This window comes from Ctenocephalides felis, unplaced genomic scaffold, assembly GCF_003426905.1.
Source record: "Ctenocephalides felis isolate EL2017-DRISC unplaced genomic scaffold, ASM342690v1 CF-g0.4_SCAFFOLD_01170, whole genome shotgun sequence".
NCBI classification, from domain to species: domain Eukaryota; kingdom Metazoa; phylum Arthropoda; class Insecta; order Siphonaptera; family Pulicidae; genus Ctenocephalides; species Ctenocephalides felis.
In genome coordinates, this window is record NW_020537324.1 from 28,916,799 (window position 1) to 28,940,699 (window position 23,901).

Below are 23,901 nucleotides of genomic sequence, written 5' to 3' on the forward strand. Positions count from 1 at the left end.
AGAGCCTTAAAGAATATTTTGACATTTTAATATTATTTAACAGTTTTATAAATGAAAAATTATATATATATATATTTATATGTATGTATATATATATAAATATACATACATATATAGATACAGGTTTCAGCAATCAAATTGAAGAAATGTATATATGATTCTTTTATAAAACTGTGAATTCCAGTCTTTTATAATATTTATTATGATTCAAATTAGATTAAGTTAAAAAATATAGTTTTAAAAAAATCTATATACATATATATAAATATGATATTTTAAACACAATTATTTAATTTTGGATATATTAAATATATACATATCATTTTTGGTGCTAATTATATTAAAAATTACTAACAAGAAACCATCCTGTTTATGCACTTGTATAGTTACATTAATTTATATCTGGAGTGCACAAATGTATTTGTATCAGTTTTTAACTTTGAATAAATTATATTCTATACATATGAAAATGGTGTATGTATATAATCAGAAAGAGAAGACAACACTGATAAACTATCATTATGCTCGTTATTGACGGATTTGCATAAATCTTCAGCTAAAGCACATTGTAGTCCTGTGTGATCCATTATCATTGCATTATCACATTCTTGAGAAAAGTTTTGCAAATTTTGATGCATACCTAAAATATTAAAATTAAATATATACTAAAATATCAAATTAATACTTTCATAATTAACTTCCTGAAGGAGGTTTGTTATCACAATAAAAAACAGATTTGCTATTTTTGTGCTTTCTCAACATTTCAAGTCATTTTGAATCGAATGAGACCAAATTTGGAGAAGTGAGTGTGTATATGTGGGCTACATTTTGGAGAAGTGAGTGTGTGGATATGTGGGCCGACATTTTAGCTTTCGTCGACGTTTTCTCAAAAACGGCTAGATCGATTTCAAAAATTTAGTCATTCGATCTGATTCGACAAAGTCGTTAGCCAGTTTTGCCCGACGACCGACCGTTTTAACCCACAATTTTTGTTCGATTTTTAAGAATTCAAAAACTGTTCAAAAAATTTTATTAACTTCCCATAGGGCAAGTTATAGTAATCGCAAAAAAATCGAAAATGATTTTTTCTATATATATATATGTTTTAGAAGTTTCTGAACATTTTGGCATACCTTAGAAAAAATGGATGTATTGTGTGTGCGGATACAAATTTTCGTCAACGATTTTGGGAACTTAAATAACTAATTTAAAATTTTAAATTCCTCAAAAATCTAATTTTTTCAAAGTTTAAAACATATTTAATCTTTTGAAACTTTGTATGGCAATAGATTTCACAGTCTAAAATAACATACCAAAATATTATAGGCCTAGGATAAGCAATAAACTATAAAAATTGACCAAAGTTCAGAATTTAGTCGCTTGAGCGATTCTGATCATATAACTATCTACGAACAAAACATATATCTATTCTTTGTTTGTATGTAGTTACTGATTACAGTTAACGTCCACACTTATATAAAATACATTTTAAGAATCCGAAATGGGTGGAATGAAATGTGCTAAACAAATTAATTGAATTTATACAATTACAGATATTATAAGTATGTTTGATAAACATCATTTGAAAATTGCATTGGTTAATTCTTTTATGTATTTGTATCGATGTATATTTAATGCAATTGCCTTAAAGCAAAATGTTACTCACAACTAGTTTATATTCCACTTACCTTGATTCATATTTACATGCATTGAATTTACGCCAGAGTTATCAGGAAAAGCATGGGGAATATCAGCTATCTTTGAAGTATCATTATTTTCTAAATAAATAACCTGATGATTTGATGGACCATTTAAATCTATTGTAACATATTTATCAACATATGTTTTAGACATGGTTTCATCTACGTATTTCAAACAGTTACTGCTTGTAATATTCATGGCATCCATTTGCTGCTTGTTTGGCCACAGACCCTAATAGAAAAACTCAATATTACATCAATCAACCAATTAGTCATTTGAGTTAATCACCTGATATGTTATTTCATTTGATTGCATATAATCTCCATTTAAATCAGAAACTATTTGTTTCATGGCTTGTTCCTTTGTGGACATTTCTACAATTTGTGATGTTTCTGCATCTATAAGATTTATTATTGTGTTTTGGCCATTTGGGTGCAACTTATCATCAAATTGTGCTTTGTCTATTTCTCCACTGGTGATATCAGAATTCCATTGCATATTCATGTATACTTCGTTATGGAAACGTTTATCTATATATTCTGCAAAATAATCTTCATTAAAATATCTTGAAATATGATGAATAAAACCAAGTTTTTATTAACAACCTATAATAACTCGATGAGAAGCAATAATCCTATCACAAATAATTAAACAAAAAGATTAAAAAATTTTGTTCTTGTTCTTAACAATAATTTAATTTATAATTAAATAACATTAAAAAGTAAAGTTTTTGGAGAAACAATTTTCTATGCTCATACAAACCTTGTTGTGTTTCCATTTGAATGTTTTCCCTTCATCATTCTTTTTTAAATCATTCAATGTTTGTGGGTTTTTTGTTTTTAGATCTCCATGTCTCTGCAATTCATGTCTTCTCAAATGCGAACTACGTTTATAAGCTTGTTTGCACCATTGGCAAGCATATGGTCTTTCATTTGAATGACAGGATTGCAAATGCCTCGACAATGCACTTTTCACTTTGAATTTTTTTGGACACATTTCACATTGATGCTGACAATCCTATTAAAAAGTTTGAATTCAAATAATTTAATCAATGCAAGATTTATTTTTCAAAGCAGCTGTGAGTAGATGATATGAAAGAATTTACCTTATTATGAGCATACAAAATATGTTCTTTCAAGGCACTTGCATTTCGAAAAGCCATTCCACATTGGTCACATATTATCGGACGTTCAGAAGTATGAGATATTAAGTGTCTTCTTAGATTAAAGCTGGACTTTGATGAAAAATCACATAACTCACACGAATAGCGAGCTTAAAAAGAAACAATATACAACAGTTATTTTTCACTGTATTTATTATCATTGATTACCTTCGCCATGACTTCTTTTCTTGTGCTGTGTCAAACTAGTTCGTTTAGTAAATATTTTTCCACATAGATCACATATAAGACTTAAATTTTCTTGTATGACATCAGTGATATTTTCATTTTTCTCTTCACTTATATCATTTATTTCATTTAAATTACATTCTAAAGTATTTTTGTGACTTTTTATGTGAAGTTCTAAAATGTTTCTAGTTTTGTACGATGCCTTACAAACTGGGCAAGATAATAAATTATTAACTGAAAATAAAATTATCGAATTTATTAATGAAAAAATAGGCTATCAAATAAAATGGTTATAATTTCTCACCAGCATGTGCTTGCATATGATTTTTTAACTTTTTCACTCTATAAAATGTTCTTGGGCATATAAAGCATTTTAAAGTTGATTTTTCGAGACCCTCTATATTATGCACACTTGCATCAGGGTCACTATTTTTATTCGATGATTGATTCTTATGTTTCAAAGCCAGTTTTTGATTGGAAAATGTCATAGGACAGTCGAGACATTTATATTTATTATGATTCTAAGCAAAAATTATTGAAAAATTAATAAATAAATAATATGCAACTGTAACATTGTATTGTTATGTAGAATATTATAAAAAAATATTAATATAAAAATATAGTAATTGGATATTGTTGACAAATTGATCGATGACGTTATTCTTAATGTTCTAAATAATAAATATTATCACTATTAAATTATTATGATTGAAAAATTGTGAAAAGTATAAGATACAAATTGATTGCCTTCATACTTTATGGAATTTTGATATGTTATAATATTTACGAAATAAATGTATTATTACATTTAACTATAATTAACATCATTTTATAATAGGTAAAAACTATTGAATTACAAGGCTCTGTAACATATTGTGTAATAAAAATATGTACCTATTATCCGAAAGTGAAATTGAAATTACCTTTAGATGTATGCCTAGCTGCTGTTTCTGCATAAACACAAGATCACATTTACAGCATTTATATCCACCATCATGATTAATGGATAAACCAGAAGATAAATCTGAGGTATCTGAATAATTATCATCAGTTTCTTCATTTACAAGTAATTCAGTTTCATAAGTATTAGTTTCAATTAGACTTGTATTGGATTGTGGATTATAATAGTTATTTTCCTTTTCAGATTCTCTACTGGTTTTGATATGTTTGAAATACTTAATTTCTTTTAAACATTTTGTTTTAAATCCGAGTTTTTTATGTTTATAATGAACAATAATACTTCTGAATTGTGGCATATTTACAACTCTTAGAACTCCTTTCGTTTTCATATCCATATAATACTTGGCACCAAACCTTGTACTCTTTGAACTACTTTTCATAAAATCATAATGTTTATTATTGAAAAAAATTGGAATCATTGTCAATCCATTGCTTTTCAAGTTTTTTAAAATACATTGTTGCAAGAATGTTATAGCTTTATTTATATCATCTTGTTGGAAAAGACTCATTTGTTTTATCACCATTTTAATCTGCAATAATCAAAATGTAAATAATTTTGAACAATATAAACAAAGTATACTTTGTACCTGATGTTTTAGTGCCTTTAGTGTTATATCAGGAACTGAATTCATATTCATAGGTATTTTATATAAACAGTATTTGAAATTAATGTTTATTGACCAAATATGATAACGTTTACAATTATTTGATAATGTTAAAGCAAATCATGACATTTCCTAAATTTTTCAAATGAGCAAAGTCATTTGGCGAAAGTTGTCACACCTGTTATTTTGACATGGCAGTTCGTAGTATACTTCATACGTGTGTTCGGCTTTGAATTGCAAAAAAATATTTTTATTATTTATTTGTTGACGTACAAGGTACATAATTTTATATGTAATGCATGTTAATTACGTATATTTATTACAAAAGCACTTATTGTTACCACAAAACTTGCGACAAACGTAAACATTTAGTATGTCAAGCTGTCAAGTGATTACACTCTAAGGAAGTTTTTAGGTTATGCTGTGCACGTTTTAATTAATATTCGCGTGTTTGCATATTTAGGTGCATACTCTTCTTTTATCTATGTTTAGGTGTTCAATTACATATAAATACAAAACATTTTACAGTTTGTAGTTTATTTTTGTATTATCATGTCTAATCGTAAAAGTAAATCTAAATCATTGTCAGATAAAATTTGTGATGCCTTAAAGGCTCCCGAATTACTAGATCCAGAAGATGATGTTTGCGAAGATACTAAGGCTAAAACAGTGCAAGTTGATAGCGATATTGATGATAATGACAATTTAGAAGCTACATTGAGCAGTTTTCGAAAACAAAATGCTAAATTATTGCAAGACATTGATAAAAAATATGCTGGCAAAGCAGTGTCTAGAAAAAGTTTAGATAAATTTGAAGATGAAAGTGACAGCAATGAAGAGATATCGGTCGGTTCATTTGTTAGAAAACCCGACTCAGATTCAAACGTGGAAAGTACTGATGGGGAATCTTCAAATGATGAAATATCCGATGGCGATGAAAATTTACAAAACTCTTTTGATGTAGAATCCAATGAATCCACAGATGATTCAAAATCTTTTGAATATGACTCCGAAGCATCAGATAACTCTGAGGTGTCAGAAGATGATTCAATGAATGATTTCGATGACATTAATATTTCTGATATTCAGAATAATTCAACTAAAGACGAATCTAACTTCAAACATGTTAATGATTCTAATGCCTCAGAAGGTATAAAGAAAGGTAATGCAGTTTGTCAACAATTACATATTTGGGAAAAACTAATGGAAATGAGGATACATTCTCAGAAACTTTTATTGAATTCAAATAAGTTACCAAGGTATGATGAATATCCAAAATTTGTTGCTCAAACAAATACAGATTTTAAAGAAAAAGTTCAAGAATCTAAAAAGCTTTTAACCAATCTCTTAAACAAGTATTTAGATGCTCAACAATTATTATTAAATAAATATCCTGAAACTAAAGATTTGTTAAAAGACAAGGAAGATATGAAATCAAATGATGACATGGATGAAGAAATTCCAAGTGATACTGAAGATGAGATAGAAAGTGATTCTGAAGATGGCACACCGAGTAAGCGACGAAAAGTAACTGATTTTCCAAAAACTATACTTGAAACACATGAGAAATACATAAAATATGCACATGATGTTATACAAAAGTGGCATGATAAAGTTAGAGTTGCTAGCGGTATTATGAATCATAAAAATTTGGGAACAAGCTCTTTGATACAACATATACAGCACATTCTATATGATAAAGATCGTTTACGCAAACGAACACAATTAAAAAGATCAAATTACCACATTTTATCATTAAAATCTTCCGTCAATGAGATAGATAATAAAAAGGATGAAACAACTAATGATATTGAAGAGAAAAAGATTGAAGAGGAATATAACTCTGAAATATTTGATGATGATGACTTCTATCATCAGTTGTTACGAGAACTTATTGAATACAAAACAGCAAATGTGACAGATCCAGTTCAATTATCTAAGCAGTGGATTGAGTTACAACAACTTAGAAATAAAATGAAAAGAAAAATAGATACAAAAGCAACTAAGGGTCGACGTATTCGGTATTCTGTCCATCCTAAACTTGTTAATTTCATGGCGCCAGAGGAAAATAGTATGTGGACAGATGAAGCAAAAGATGAATTGTTTGGATCTGTATTTGGAAAAAAAATACAACAAAAAGGTTAACTTATTTTGAAATCAATTAGTTGTTGTATTGCTGAAAATAAAGATTTATATTTATTATATCTCCTATTTTGTATATTTTATTTCTCATTTTCAGTGTGTTAATTATTACTTAATTATCTTTGTTATGAGATGGAAACAAACGGAACAGATATTTATGGAGAAAGATAATATTCGCATAAAACATATTTTTAGTTTTATATTTATGTATTCACGGCTTTCATTCCAAAAACCTCAGTGTCTCAGAAGTAAAACAAGAAAAGTAAGTAAATTTTATTATTGTTTTTTTTTTTTACAAAACAAGTTTTGGTAATATGTACATATTTCTATCAGTATTGGTCGAGAGTTGGATTGAGGCCAAATAATCTGTATCACTAAAAATTGAGCTAAAAGGCAGTAGTAAATACTAAAATGAAGATTTTTATTGATATGAAAGGCAAAACTTGTTTTGTTTTATGATATATACTTTTTCCACACTGGTCATATATATACATACATACACACACATACACAAACACACATATATATATATATATATATATATATATATATATAGGTTGTAAAATATCTCCCTTCCGCCTTTTTGTATTATAAACCAAGAGCAAAAAAGCGGAAGGAAGATATTTGACAATCTAATATATATATATATATATATATATATATATATATATATACATATACAATTGTATGGATATATACTCAACAGAAAATCTGTCCAAATAAAACAAAGTGATCGAATCATATTTAAATATGGTTCAATCAATTTGTATTACATATTTGGATGATATTTGGATAGTCTATATTTCAATTTTTTGTCAAGTATATGGTGCTTATTTAAAAAATAACGAAAATAACATCATCAAACACATTTTCAATTCAATCGAGAATTTATATTTTTGGCCATTTGATGTTAATCTCAAGTTTCAAATGCGATCAATTATTATTTAAAGTACTTTTTTTGTATTAGCACAATCCGTTTAAAAATATATTCGCATTTGACTATTTTGTTATTTTTTTAAACTTTTATGCATTATAGTTTAGCTCATAAATCTATAAACGTCAATTTGTGAATACTTATGTTTAAAACATTTCTGCGTATTATAAAATTATGTATTACTTTATGATGAAATATTCTACGAAATATTCACGAAATAGCAAATTACATTCTGATAAAATTCATGCATTTATATGAAGAATCGAAAATTTTCGTTCTTTTTCGAAAGTACTATTTTATCATTTAGCGTCCTCAAAATATACCAACAAATTAAATATCCGAGAATACTTTGGGAACTAAATTGACGAGAAAGCCAGCATATTGACCCATTGGTCCAAAAATCTATATACTAGGCTACATTGAACTACTTTTTTATCTTTCATGCTTGGATGAAAATTCGATTTTCATCAATTAAGCGAAAATCTAATCTAGAAATTGTTATCTTTCTCCACGCGTTCGTAATTTTGGGTTTTTTAAAAAAATAGTAACATATGCATATTATTAACAAATGATCACTAATTAGGTCACTGAGGAAAATTGTTTTACATAACTTGATTATAATGTGCGATTACGTTGCATTTATTTCTTATAAGGGATACTTTTATACTTAAAATTATATTTTTATAAGTTATCTATCACATGAAAATAAATAGTCCGAATTATGAAAATCATTATATTATATTTTAACTAACATTTTTATTGTAATGGCAATGTGTAATTTTTCCTCTACTCTTTCGGGCGCGCTTTCCTCTTCGCTCAATGGTCCTTGTGAGTTCCCAAGCGGATTCAAGCCTTAGTTATGGGTCTGAAGGATGTCTGTCTGCCCTTAATATGTGCCCTGTGTGTTGTTCCACTTAGCCAGGGCCAGATCCAGAAGGTCGGATAATAAAATGAAAAAAAAGTTTTCCATTAAATATAAAAAAAACAACTTTAACATTTAACGGACGATCTATATTTTTGCATGAATAATTATTAGTACGCTGCATGAGACCTTTTAATTATGCACATTTTTATTTTGTTTTGTTACTCTTATTTATAGTACTATCAGTTTCACATGAATAGTATTATATGTTAAGTCATAATCAGTTATAATGCTTTTAATACACAAATTAATATTTACCTAATTTCTTTGAAAAATGCTATAGTTTGGCTCGTTTTTCAACTATTAAGCGTGCTTAGATTATTCTTCTAATTTTCAGTTTTGATTTACTTTATAAATTTTTATATCTTTAGATATGCTGAAGTTTACTTGAGTGATATGATGATAGAATATATTGCAAATTATTCTATTTTGTAAAACAATTTAAACATGCAAATAAGTAGTTGCAGCAAATATGATAAATAAATGCAAAACTATAAAATATATAATGTATATAATATAATTGATAACTGGCCGTAATAATCGTCATTTTTTGGTTCAAGATTTGATATTATGATGACCATACTTTTATAATTCAAATGTAATTCATATATATAATCCGGGACGGGATAGGGGTATTTACGCTAATTAGCTTTTACAGATTTAAAAAACAAATACTGTTTTGGAGAACAGGTTTTTTTAAACAAAAATCCACACTTAGTTGCCAACCTGATAGTTTCATTTTTTATTATTTTAATAATTTTTACAACTGTCTTGAAACGGACAACAAGTAAAATATTTGACATGAAACTGAGGGAGTTGGCAAAATACAAATCATCTGACCATTGCCAGTGATTTGTCGAAGGTCTTATCTATTGTTGATTAATGCAGAAGAAATTTTCTTTTTAATCGGGCCCTGGTAGAGTTGTTCTGAAGTTTTCTGGCGAGCAAGTTCGGGTGATCAGCTAGGCGATTTCTATATTTGTGTGAGTAAGCGATTATTTCAATCCTTAACTGTGCTAGTGCCTGTGTCTTTGTGTATTAACCAATTTGGAACATACTTTGGTGCTTTCAAAATTTCTTTTAATAACCTGTTTTGAAATCTTTGAATTATTAAAGCGTTTGAGTTGGAAGTTGATCCCCATAGCTGTATGCCGTATGTCCAAATAGGTTTAATGATGGCTTTATAGAGGTAAATTTTATTATGCGTGTCAAGTTTTGATTTTCGTCCGAGAAGCCAATAATATCTTCTTCCGGTTTCTTCAAGCTGCTTCCTCTTTTTCTTAATGTGTTCTTTCCAGGTTAGTCTCTTATCCAGGTGTAAACCTAGATATTTGATTGTATCTGTTTGATCTATAATTTCGTCATTAAGTCTTATTGCAGGACATGTCCCTTTGCAAAGAGTGAAAGTGATGTGTTTTGACTTGCTGCTGTTAACTTCTATTCTCCACAAGCTTAACCATTTTTGTATCACGTCAAGATGATCTTGCAGCATTTTTGATGTGATAGTTCCATACAAGCATATTCACAGTATGTATGATTTTCAGATATTTGGAGGGTTATTGTAATTAATCAGGAAGCTGAATCCGGGACAAATATTGCCTTTAGAAAAACCGTGGCGCTAGGTGGAAATCCGGGACTGTCCAAGATATAATAGAAAATTTTGGTTTTACAAAACTAAAATTGTAGCTTGTTAGCGATACACGACTGTATTAAATTTGTTAAAACCTGGATGGATTACTAAAAGAGTTTCTGATTAAAATAAAAAAATGTGATAGTCTTAGATATTGTGTTTTTTAGAAATTAATTTATTCTACTTTTTGTCATGCATTTTTGCGATGAAGGATAATTTGGCAGTTTCGAATTTCAAGCAGTTTTCACAGAACACGCGCGTAGATCCGCTTATTCGTTTTTCTCCGGTCGTTCGAAGGTCGATTTAATATATATATATATATATATATATATATATATATATATATATAGTAATATATAATATTGTTTCATCGACTATATTTTTGATTGATGTACCTGCCTTGTTATTTCTTGGCTTGACAGTCATGACATGTGGTTGGCTCTCATTTTTATGTATATTTTCACATTTTCACTGGACACTTGTGGAAGAATCAAGAGATAATCAGGCCTTGGGCGGCGATAAATAATCTTGAATTTTTCTCATTGTCAACGAAACCCATAATGATGGTTGTTCACATGGCGATGTTTCGATCGATTTGAATTTCATATTGAAATTATAATTCATGCCAGAATAATATAGTTCTATAGGAGTTCTTTGCCACTCGTTTATAGGTTTCTCAAAACGGTATATTTTTTATTACACACTTTAAATTTTTATATTATTTTTTCATGACTATTATACTCGTAGTTTCAAAAAATTAAACTGTTTTAGGATTTTCCTAAACATTTGTTCAAATTTGTGAATTCACCGTATCGTAGAATTTTGAAAAACTGTTTAGAGCACGACAGATTTGTACGAAAATATAAGTTTTTGTTTAATTAATAATTACTTAGTTACTCGTTTAATTACTAATTATCTACTGCCTTTTACCTTTATTGGTTTATCAAAAGTATTATTTAACTTCCCGAAATAGTGTTTGTGCAAACCGTTTTTTGATCTTTCGATACATTTTCACGAAAACAGATGTTCCGATTTCAAAAATTTAAGGGCCATTTATTATAGCTCGTTATGGACTAGTGTTTAATAATATACTAAAATATTATAGGCCTACGATAAGCGATTGAATTATAAATAATCATTAAAGTTTAGAATTTCGCTTTACGCTTATGCGATTTTAATCAGAATCTATGCCGAACATTCATATACGATGCATGTTACGTAAGTAGCTATTGATTACGGCTGATGATCACACATAAAATACATTTTAACTACTAACTAGCTGTAAGTGGAATTCTGTCTAAAGGCAATTAGGGCATCGTGCCTTAAGGCAAATTGCTGGAACTTCCCGTACCAAAAATTATTATTTTTTCTTAAAACGATTAACATTTTTGAAAAAAAATTTCTTTGAAAAAATAAGATTTTTGAGAAACTATAAATTGGACAAAAAATTAGTTTTTTTTGAAAAAAAAAATTTTTTTTAAAAATATTTTTTTAAAATTTTTTTTTTTTTTTTTTTGAAAAAAAATTTTTTTTTCTTTATTTTGACATATTGTGGAAGATCTGAACTTTTTTTTCAAAGCAATCGTACTGCTTTAACTACATAGGGACAAAATATAAAGCGCGTAAGCGCCGCGTTGCTGTCTAACGCATAAGCATTGGTACGGAACCGATAGGAATGTTAACAAAATGTATACTTATTGTTAAAATCTCTATAAAATGTCTGATAATTTGATGTGCATATGTCTAATGATCATTTTTGACCGCCAAATGGCTCATTTTTTTACTTTTTCCTCTATATCTCCGAAACCGCTGGACCTACCTTCATGAAAGTTGTATCGATTCTTCATCTTGTCAATACAAATAAAATGTTTTTTGAATTATTAAAATCGGACGCTCCGTTCTCTTAAAAACTGAGTTACCGTTTTCGGAACTTTTTGCCCCGTATCTTCGGAACGGCTTGATCTGCCTTTGCCAAAAACTAATCAGCACGTCTCCTTATCAATACGGATCGAATGTTTTTTGAATTATTCAAATCGGTTGATCCGTGTTCCCGAAATCGTCGACGAAAATTTGTATCCGCACATACATACACACACATACATACATACATACACACACACATACACACACACACACCCCGTCGGGAGAAGCCAAACTCCTACCGGGCGCGTCCCCAGGTGGCGGATAGGGGGTATCCTAACCGATCGTAAGATCGGCGGATTGGGGCGAAATAAAATAGCCCTCGCGGACCAAATATGGCATCGGAGCTGAGGAGCAACAGCCACCGTCCGTGTATCGCGGAAAAAATTAAAAACTCCCTTTTGGTTGGTCACACCATCTGACCTAGGGTCACATACGGAAGCGGATGAGGGGACACTGCTCGAAAGAGATGTGTGGATGATCCATATAGCGCACCGTACGTGGAAACTCCCGGCATCAACGTGCCGCACCCACGGGAGCAAGAGGATGCCAATGAAGGAAGAAGGTGCACGGCCGGAGCGGATGTTTCTTTTCCCACTCCAATGGTCACAAGCTCTTACAGTAATGGAGGTAGCTGTAGGGGTGATCACCCCTCCACTTCCCAAGGCACCGCGTTCGGAGACGGCCTTTTGCTCTGGAGGACTATTTAAATAGCATGGATAACTATGAAAACCCAAAAAAACAAGAGACAGGTGACGTAATTATGGACGTCGAGCACGATGCGGCAAAAGCCGCTATAGTAAAAGGAGGCAAGAAGGTTCCCGGAAATCTTCACCGTGACAGAGTAAACTCTGCACCATCGACTAGATGTCGTCAAACGCCGATGGAGAGACTTGGCTCCAAAATTGACGAGCTAGCGGAGTATGTGAAAGATAGAAACAATGTTCACAGCAGAATAAAGGAGCTAATTAGGTCGATTGATACAGCATATAGCCTGGCATTGAAAGAATATACGGCAACCCCCAAAGCTCTCGAAATGACAGTGCAAACCACACAGACCTCTCCTGAGAAAACTATTAAACCGGGTGTAACTCAGACGCCAACTCCTAAGACCCAGGAGCAAAATACAAACAAAAGGTTGCTATCTTCACTTAGTCCCACCTCTGACGCGGAAACACATCCGCCTAAAAAATCGGCTGTAGAAAATAACTGGACGAAAGTGGTTCGACGAAGTTCGAAGAAGAAAGGAGCCCGAGATCCGAAAGAAACCTTGGAGGAAACCGAGAAACCGGAAACCAGAAAAATTGAAACAAATGATAGTGCTGAGCACAGAAACAACCATCATAGGACAACTCGGAGGAAACATAGAACCAAGGCTGTTCTGGTTCAACCAGCTGAAGGACGAACGTACGCTGACATCCTTAAGGAGATCAAGGAAAAAGTAAACCCGACAGAGACTGGCGTGGACATAAAGTCCATCAAACAGACAAGAAATGGAGGTGTATTACTGGAAATGAGTCCCAAGTCCGAAGATAGTGCAGCCTTTGCAGCTGCTATAAGGGCAGCAACTGAAAACATAGGAACAGTGAAATCACTGACGCCGCTGACGACGATAGAGATTCTTGACCTTGATGGTGTCTCTACCGAAAATGACGTTCGCAAAGCACTCATTCGGGACTTTACGACAAAACTGGAAATACGACGAGTGAACTTGACCAAAGTCACATCAAGAGGACAACGAGCGGCCTTCTGTGAGATAGACGAGGCTAATGCAATCAAAGCCCTAAATGGGGCCCGCATAAGAATTGGGTGGGTTAACTGTCGCATTCGCCCAGTTGTTAAAGTAGCCCGCTGCTTTAGATGCCTCGGTTTCGGACACCAAACGCATAAATGCGGGGGACCAGACAGAAGCAAGTGTTGCTACAAATGCGGCGGGGAAAATCACAAGTCTGTAGACTGCGCAGAAAAGCCAAAATGCTTTCTATGTACAGTAGACAAAGAAGATCGAAACAGCGTGAGCCATGTCGCCGGATCCGGTACCTGTAAAGCATTCCGTGTAGCACTTGCCGAAGCCACGAGAGAACAGAAATGACGCGATTTCTACAAGGTAATCTGAACAGATGTGCCTTGGCGCAGAATCTAATGCGCCAACGTATCTTTGAAGATAAGATCGATATCTGCCTTATCTGCGAGCAATATATGAATATTCAGAATAAAGCATGGTTCGCAGATAAATCTGGCACGGCAGCAATATGGATCACAAACTCAAAGAAGATCACCATCAATGACAACGGAAGCGGCGAGGGTTTCGTCTGGATCAAGACTCCCACGACCTACTGTGTAAGCGTCTACCTCTCACCAAATGAAGGGATTAGCGTATTTCGCCAGAAAATGGCAAGCATAGAAGACACTCTCGGCAAATTCGACGGAGAAGTCATTGTAGCTGGTGATTTCAACGCGAAATCGGCAGAATGGGGGGCCGAATACTCGGACACTAGAGGAAATGACGTGGCAGACTTTGCTGCAAGATTAGACCTTACTGTGTTAAATACTGGAAGTATTACAACCTTTAGAAGACCAGGGTATCAGGAATCTATTCTCGACATTACGTTTGCTACTCCAAGGACGGCGAACATGATTGGAGACTGGACTGTATCTGAAGAGTATAGTGGCAGTGATCACCAACATGTGACATTTAGTATTGGATCCGGTCCGACTCGACCAAGCAACTTTTGCAAACGAAGGTGGAATGCCAAGAAGCTTGACCAGGAAGCGTTGCGAGCAGCCCTCGAGCAAAACGCATCTACTCTCCAAGCTGATCCAAAACTAAGTACCCGCAGAGAAACGGAAGAAACGGTTCTTAAAACTATGAACGCTATTGTCACCTCATGTAACGCCTCTATGCCACGACCAAAAAATCAGCGTGTGCACAGTCCAGCATATTGGTGGTCATCAGAGATAGCAGAACTACGGAAAAGATGCCACGCATTACGTCGCCGCGCCACAAGAGCTGCAAAACGCTCCCCCTACCAAGATTTGTATACAAACGAGTACAAACAGGCAAAAAAAAGCCTAAATAAAGCCATAAAAGCAGCTAAAGCCGGATTGTGGAAGGAAATCTGCAATGACCTTGACAAGGATCTCTGGGGCAAAGCCTATCAAATCGTTACAAAACGACTTGGTAGAGCTTTACCAGAAGCACCGAAATCTCCTGCTCTGATGAATTCTATCGTAGCGGAACTATTCCCTAAACATCCGCCACGGAAAAGGAGACAATACGTGGAAAACAGTGAAACTACGCCCTTCACTGTCAAGGAACTCCAAGATGCGGCGAAAACCATAAAAACTGGCAAAGCACCAGGCCCTGATGGCATCCCAGCCTCAGTGATCAAGATTGTAGCCTTGGAATTTCCGTATATTCTTCTGAACGCCTACAATGCCTGTCTGGCGACCGGAACCTTTCCTACGGTCTGGAAGCGGCAAAGATTGGTTCTAATAGACAAAGGTAAGGGAACCCCTGTAACGCCATCGTCGTTTCGACCACTCTGCATGTTAGACATCGCCGGAAAACTGCTTGAGAAACTTATTCAATGCAGATTGCGCAACGACATTGAATGCGCCGGAGGTTTTGCTAAGAACCAACACGGATTTCAAAAAGGACGATCGACGATCGGCGCGATTAGGAAGGTAACGGAAACAGCAAGAGAAGCATGGCGTGGTAGTCTTAAAGCTCGTAAAGTGTGTCTCCTTCTCACATTCGACGTTAAAAACGCGTTTAACAGTGCGAATTGGGAGGATATTTTACACGCGCTAGAGCATAATTTTGACGTAAAGCCAGAAAATCTAGGATTAATAGACGACTACCTCGATGGGAGAACGTTGATAGTGGAAACGACGGAAGGTCATCAAGAACACGAGGTTACAGCTGGGGTACCTCAAGGCTCAATCTTAGGAGCCGATTTGTGGAACGCTGTCTACGACGAGCTCCTGGAGATTCCCTTGCCGAAGCAGGTGGAACTCACGGGCTTTGCGGACGACGTCGCAGCCACAATCGTAGTGGACAGCATTGAGGAGGCTGAACTACTCGTTCGAGAGACCGTCGACACCATAGAGACCTGGCTTGAGAAACACCACCTAAAACTCGCCAAACAAAAAACGGAGATGGTTGTCTTGACCCGACAAAAATGGTTTCCAAAACCATTCACCGTAGACGTGGGAGAGACAACTTTGACGTCGACAAGGGCCTTGCGCTACCTGGGAGTAATGATAGATGAGAAGCTATCCTTCCGTGAACATCTCGATAGTGCATGCATAAAAGCTAGCAAGACAGTATCCAACCTGTCAAGGATTATGGCTAACTGCATGGGACCACGAACCCGAAAGCGACGAGTCTTGCTTGAGGTAGTCCATTCTGTATTGCTATACGGAGCGGAAATATGGGCGGATATCCTCAAGCAAAAGACTTATCGGCGCAAAATATCGGCAGTGCAAAGACGAGGAGCTCTGAGAGTTACCTGTGCCTATCGCACGGTCTCAGAAGCAGCCGTACTGGTAATAGCAGGAGCCACACCGATTGACTTGCTAGCTTTCGAGAGAGTAAAACTCTACGACGCTAAATTAGGTGGCGAAAATTCCACAGAAACAAGGTCGAGAATTAAAAATGAAACGCTACAAGAGTGGCAAGATCGGTGGACGTCAGGAGAGACGGGCAGATGGACGGCGCGCCTGATCCCGAACATTAGCGCCTGGCTCTCTCGAAAATACGGCGACACAGATTTCTTTTTGACCCAGCTACTGACAGGACATGGACAGTTTAATGCGTATCTTTTTAAGATGGGCCTGCATAGCACGCCAATGTGCAAATACTGTCCAGAAAAAATCGACGACGCTGAGCACACGTTTTTTGAATGTGCTCGGTGGAAGGAATATCGCAACAATGCCGAGCACATTATAGGCACCAGGCTCACCCCCTCAAGTCTTGTGACCTATATGCTGAAACAAGAAGAAAACTGGTCAGCTGTAGCAGCTTATGCACAGCATCTTTTGAAGGCTAAAACCGGAGAAAGGGACCAGTAGTCGAAAACAGGCGTCGCAAGGCGCAGCACGGACTGGATTGATGTAATGCTAACGCGGTTCCAATCCAGTCCTCTCCGTACCATCAGCGGGGAGAGGGGAGAGGAGTGTTTTTTTTAGTGGGTAAAAATCTCCACACTGCCGTCCGTCGTTGTCTGCTGTAGGATGGACAGTGGAGTATCAACGATGGCGGTGTCTTATGAAGATTTTTTTTCGCACCTCTATAAAAAAAAAAAAAAAAAAACACACACACACACACATACATCCATTTTTTCTAAGGTATGCCAAAATGTTCAGAAACCTCTGAAACGTAAAGATATATAAAAATTTTCATTTTCGATTTTTTTGCGATTACTATAACTTGCCCTACGGGAAGTTAAAAATAATTTTTTTTAAATGTCGTTTGTAATTTATACAATTACAGTTTACCTAAATATCTGAATCTTAATTTTTATTGATTAAGTTGATTATGTATAAGTATCGGGAAGCTCATGTACGCAAAATGCGTACTTAGAACTAGTTTATGTTCTTATTTAATTCCATTGTGATCTACTTTAACTATTGAATATATGTACCTATAGTTTTATTTGAAAAGTTGGATGTAGTTTTAAAAATAGAGAGAATAGTTTTCTGGAAATGCAAAAAAAACATCTTGGACTAATTTCGACATTACAAGTAATTCTGAATAGTTTGACACCAAAAATAGGAAAAGTATGAAACTCGATAAGGACTCATGCATTGACCAGTTTTTTGCGGCGATCAGCCGAGCAGTTTTTCTTGCAATTTTTCGTCCCTGTTTTAAACAAGAATCCTAAACTGATTTTTCAAATTCGAAAACTGCTCGAAAGATATATGTTTGTGCTAATTAGTTTTTAGTAAAGATCGACAGGGCTATTTCTTCAAAATTCTATAGTCACAATTTTGAAAATCGCCGATTATAATTTTATTGATTTAATTAGTTATTTACTCAAATCAGAAAATTTACTCATAATGCAACTTACACTAGTTTTATATTTTGCTTTATCAAAGTAGGGTCTATCAAAGTATAGACCCTACATTAGGTGTTATGAGTTCTATGATTAATAAGGTAATTTAATATGATGCAATTCGATGTATTTCCTGTTTTTATAAGTTTATAGTTCTGCCGCGCATTTGGCAATATTTTTATAAGGTTTTGTTATTAGGAAAGATACGGTATTAGCATATTAGCTTCTGTTAGTAACGGAGTGAAAAAACACAAAAACAAATTTAACTATTTTTGTTTACGATATATTATTTTAATTCAGTTATGAACAGTTATCAATTTGACTAAAATATTTTAATGAGATTTCACAAATGATTTATAAATGCGATTGTTTTCTGTATCGGGCGTCGGTAGCCTTGAGTGAGCAACATGTGTGGTTTCTGAGGTTATCGTGTGAATATGAGGGTGAATGCTGATAGTGGGATGTCTCGTGGAAATTTGGCGGCATCTGTGAAAAACAATATTGATATTTATTTTGACCACATTGATAGAAAATGTGTTGGAGTTAGGTATGGATTGATCTGGAAGATAATTATGCATCATGTGTTTTTTTGTTTGAAAGGATAGAAATCCGGTAGATAATTCGTAGAAGGTTTACAGATTGAGAGAATAAAAATGGTAATAAAAGGGTTTGAGAGAATGTGATGGATGTGATGAAGTGATAACGAGCAACAACTATTGCAAAAAATAGAAACATGTTTCGCCCACGATTTAACAAAAGATCCCAAATTGATTTTGAAAAGTTCGACAAAGATTGGCCGAGCTGTTTCTGCGTAATTAAATATTACACATTTTTGCGTTTTCAATACCTGTCATGGCGATAGAATATATGGTCTAAACTAGGCATGTCCAACTTAAATTAATTACTCTTACTCTTCGGGCCAAAATTTGGGAATGTACAAGGCACTGGGCTGCCACTTTCAAGTCACTTGGCTGTAAGTTGTGATGCATCTTAGATATGAGTCGTTTCATCCAAAGCTAAATGTTTAGCTAAAAAGCTAACCAAATTGCTTGGTTTAATACTCTTGGTTTGTTCATTTGGGCTTAAGGAAATGTTTCTGGATATATCATCAACTTTATATTCAACAGTTTGATTGGATTTGAACAGAGGCTTAATCGTTTATAAAATGAGCCTATTCTGGGCTAATTTCTTTAGCCGCAGCAACTAAACATTCTTTTATCTATTCTTCACATGAAAAAGGCTTAAATTTTTTGAGAAAATTTAAGTATTAATTTATGCATTATCTTTATCTGTTATAATTGTAACAAACGTTGGATATGGCTGTTTCATTTAAATTCTAAACAAATATACGAAAAGTGGTTGAATCATAAAAATTCATCAAAGTTTGCGCTCTTACGTTATAGAAGCACATAAGCACTATAATTAATATAATTATGTGTAATATGATTTTGTTTTAGATATGTTAATTGGATATCGCATTGATTGGTATTTAATGGAGTTGAAAATTTTATTTTTGAAATAAATAGTTAAACTTTTTACCTAAATAGCTAAATCATAACTATTATTGATTAGGCCGATTTTTTACACGTATCCGGAAGTCCAACTTGTCCTAAGGCAAAATGCCACTTACACCTAAATTCATTAATATTAACGGCTTTTTGTGGATAATATTAGTTTTCTTTCAAAGCTTTTTCGTACCTATTCCTTAGATATTAAATTTTAGTCTATATTGAATGATTGTTTTTATCTTATACTTTATAATAGATCAGAAGTTTAAGGCACATAACGACACATTAATTGATTTTTTTATTTATTTTGAATAGCAATTAGAACTATGTTGAATGTTCTATGAGCTTCTTTGATGAAATTCCTTATTACATTTGCGTCTCTGAGCCTCTAATGTGTTTTTTTCATGATGATTATAATCGATTTTTCAAATAGTGATGTAATATATATTTCAGCATTACTCCTAGCAAGGCTATTAACGATATATTTTGATCTATATTTTCAAGTAACAACAGATTTCACTACGGCCTGATTTAGTTTGGGAATTTAAACCCGACATCTTGTAGTTGCAAAGACAGGACTATAACTACTTGCGCCACTTAATTCTCATACAATAATAGTTATGCAGAAAGAGCAGAAACGACATTTTACTGCAACTTTTAAACAATTTTAATTTTTATCCTCATTTTTTCTGTGATGTAAGAGTACTCTTTCTCAATGATTTCTGTTGGATAGAGTGTTATGATTATCGGGTAGGGGTTTAACTGAATAATAAAACAAAACCCTGATGTGTCTATCGATCTACCAGCTCTCCGTCTAATTGTGTGCGAGTGAGCTGCGTAATACACGGACCTAACCCCGCTTTGGCAATAGACTTGTAATCTATTTCAAATTATCACTAGACTACATGCGGTTTAATATACTCATGTGCTCGTATACACAACACGTCGTGTGCCCTTTTGTTTTACTTGTTCGCCCCTCACAATATTATAACTAAAGATATACATATGCCGTATGGCATCAGGAGGCATATAGAACGTTTTACGAGTACAAGCTTCAAGATGTAAGACCGACTCTGTTCCAGGCAACTTCTATTTCACTAAATTAGCAAACTTGACTTCAAGGTGAATTTTGAAGTAAATTCTTTACAAAAATAAGGAAACAAAGGGTCCACTTTGGTTTCTATTTTGCCATGTTATTACTCGTATAAAGTTTTATTTGGGTGACCATATGTTCCATTTACATTTTTGCACCTAAACTAGATGCAAGTGGTATTTTTCCAAGACAAGTTGCAAGAACATATAAATAAGCGACTAATATTAAATAATAGTTCAGATTTAGAGACTTATGGGCCGATTCTGCGGCACAACTGACCAATGTTATGGCAGGTTATGTTATGAAGAACTTTCCATACTAAATTTGACAAAAGCCGTATGGTTGCTGTGCAGTCAGGCGTTTTTCTCAGGTTGTCAGATAGAAAGCCTAACCTAGAAACCGCACAAATGTCAAAAAAACGACCTTAGATAACAGGGTCTTTCTGACACAGCTTCATAACATACAAGTGATGTTGCAGTTTATGTGTAAAACGCCTGAATGCACAGCAAATATGATATTTTAACGGTAACAGTATGATTCAGTAGCATAATGTATGCAAGTTGGAGCGCTACATGGCCTTGCCATAACATTGGTCTGTTGTGCGGTAGAATCGGCCCTAGATTGTCACGATGGAAGTTGTAAATTTTCACGCAACTCATTATTCTAAATTTTGATGAATTTTTATAAATAAACTACTTTTCGAAGGCTCACATTGTCATAGTATGTTCTCTATGTCTATGTCTATGTCAATGTCTAATGAAATTCTTTATTATAAAGAAGAAAAAATAGATTTTTTGCGAATTTTTAATTTTTTTTTGAACATTTTTGAAAATTTTGCCAACATTTGAAAAAATTGTATATTGAAAAAAATAAAAAAATTGCCATTTTTGTAAATATCCATTCCATTCTCCATTCCATCCATTCATGTCGGTTGATCCATCTTATCTTATTTTAGACTGCCAAATGGCATTATTTCAATCTTTTTTTTCTTCTGAATCTCCGAAATCGCTGGACCAACCTTTGCTAAAATTTAATAAATTCTTTATTACGTCAGTACAAGTAGAATGTTTTTTTGAATCATTCAAATCGGATGCTCTGTTCTCTCACAAACTTAATTGCCATATTCTGCACTCTTTGGTCTGCATCTCCAAATCGGTCGGACCAGATTTTGCTGAAAACTAATTAGCACGTCTCCTCATCAATAGGATCGATAATTGAAATCGATATTGAGACGGAGAATTATATCCTCAAAAACAGACTCACACACATACATTTTTGACAAAATGTTCAGAAACCTCTGAAACGTAAGGATATGCAAAAAATTTCATTTTAGCTTTAGGACGTTTACTACAACTACTACAACTTACCCCACTTTATTCAATGTTAAATCATCTTCGAAATCTGATCAAGAAAAATTGCTGTCATTTCGTTTATAGTTGCATGAGGCACCCTTCAGCAAAACGTTTTTTAAAAATATTTTTTTTTTTCAAAGAATAAAGTTGTAGGATTTAAAAAATTTATTTCATGTTTGTATTCGTTGTTGTTTCTGCTAAATTGTTTTAGTTTCCTACTTTTTAAATGCTCTAAGTATTGCGAAAATCGGTTATAAAAATTTACTAAATTAATCAAATTTAATAGACCCAAACATCGCTTAGCTGGTACAGTTTATTTTGTAGACTTGAATTTTTAGTATCAAATTTCTTAAATTTTTTTCTTAACAGATTCACAGATATATATCAACAATTTTATACTTCTTGAAGTAAAAATTTGTGTGTTTGTTCAAAAATTTGATTGGCTTATTTTATGGTTTTCCAATGTATCAGATTCTTCTGAGCATTTTGAGACACAAATTGGAAAAATTATGCATGTCTCAAAGGAACACGAATTTGTGAGTCTTTCTTTCACAAAATGATGGTGCCATGCTGTTTATTCGCGTCAACTGTTACAATTGCTTTTAGACAATTTTCACGATTTCAAATACTTTTGTTAGATTCCAAACATCCACTTTTAATTCAAATTCCTTTACGACCATTTTGACCCTGTGCCATTCGCGTGCTTTCAGTCAGTTCGCGTAACATGTTTGTTAACAATTGACAGGACAATTTGTTTGATGTTTATCTGTGGTATATACGGTTGTAATAATTACTGATAGCTTTTCTCTCCACCGCATATCTAAAAAACACAATATATTCTACACATACTTACTCGTAGACATACTTCTCACATGCGTACACATGCGTGATATAAAAAACATAATTTAAATTTAATATAATTAACTTCCCGTAGGGTAGGTTATTGTAATTGTCCAAAAATCCAAATTGAAAATTTTTGCATCTTCATGTTTCGAAGTTTTCTGAACATTTTTGCATACCTTAAAAAAATGAATGTGTTTGTGTGTATGCATTTATGGATACAATTTTTTATCCACGTTTTCGGGCGCACGGATCAACCTATTTGAATGGAGATACGGTGCTAATAAACAAATAGCAGTTTTCGAGCTTGAAATGATCGCTTTTTGGAAAGAAAAAACAATTTTTTATAATTATTGTATTTTTTTATATTAATTGTATTTTTTTTTTAAACTTTTCAAAAGATATTTGTTTGAACGTTGTCGTCCAATAAGCTCTTATATTTTGTCTATGAAATAAAAATAATGAAAGTTACAGTATTCATAATAATCTATTTGAAAACATTTAACATACTTCGAATATTTTATTACGGTACAGGAACTTCCAGCAATTTGCCTTAAGGCACGATGCCATGCACCACTAGTTGAGTTTTAATTTTAATGTTTTGCAAGAAGTTAATATAACTTAATCATTTTTGCATTCTTTAATGTGATCTTCGATTTTTGAATACATAGTTATGGAAATATATCCAATTCTTAGAAGTTATAACTTTGGATCTGAACCCTAAAAGTAATTAATTAAACATGTTCTAATAATTTCTAAATTCATCCCAATATTACTTTCGATTTTTGGAGGATATCGAATTATATCGAACTCTAAAAGTAATAAAAGAAATTATTACCTCATTTCAAATAAGCGTTGTTATATATATATATATATATATATATATA

The 23,901-nt window shown here is 33.2% G+C and overlaps 2 protein-coding genes across 3 annotated transcripts in view; one reads left to right on the plus strand and one right to left on the minus strand.

Moving 5' to 3' along the window:
* Positions 1 to 2,099: 2,099 nt before the first annotated feature.
* Positions 2,100 to 4,689, minus strand: LOC113366632 (zinc finger protein 317-like). The gene is made up of 7 exons (XM_026608269.1): positions 4,597 to 4,689; positions 3,973 to 4,539; positions 3,354 to 3,570; positions 3,032 to 3,283; positions 2,807 to 2,973; positions 2,464 to 2,718; positions 2,100 to 2,240 (listed from the first exon to the last, which is right to left on the minus strand). Exons 1-7 carry the CDS (start codon positions 4,645 to 4,647, stop codon positions 2,232 to 2,234), a joined length of 1,518 nt encoding a protein of 505 aa, XP_026464054.1. The 5' UTR covers positions 4,648 to 4,689; the 3' UTR covers positions 2,100 to 2,231.
* Positions 4,690 to 4,966: 277 nt separating this feature from the next.
* Positions 4,967 to 23,901, plus strand: part of LOC113365785 (protein AATF) — a 106,720-nt gene continuing 87,785 nt past the window's right edge. Inside the window, exons 1-3 of one of the 2 annotated variants that reach the window (XM_026607329.1) lie at positions 4,967 to 6,754; positions 6,854 to 7,018; positions 10,157 to 10,231. In XM_026607329.1, the coding sequence (XP_026463114.1) occupies positions 5,167 to 6,754; positions 6,854 to 6,861 (1,596 nt within the window). In that variant the 5' untranslated portion in view covers positions 4,967 to 5,166 and the 3' untranslated portion in view covers positions 6,862 to 7,018; positions 10,157 to 10,231. Of the gene's footprint in view, positions 6,755 to 6,853; positions 7,019 to 10,156; positions 10,232 to 23,901 lie in introns of those variants that run through there. The other variant, XM_026607328.1, reaches the window with a different exon arrangement.

Coding starts and splice junctions, on each gene's coding strand:
- LOC113366632 (XM_026608269.1), bottom strand. CDS start 4,647: ATGAATATGAATTCAGTTCCTGATATAACACTAAAGGCACTAAAACAT. Junction 3,571..3,972: donor AGCTAGGCATACATCTAAAG/GTAATTTCAATT, acceptor ATTTTTGCTTAG/AATCATAATAAATATAAATG. Junction 2,719..2,806: donor TTTTGTATGCTCATAATAAG/GTAAATTCTTTC, acceptor ACTTTTTAATAG/GATTGTCAGCATCAATGTGA.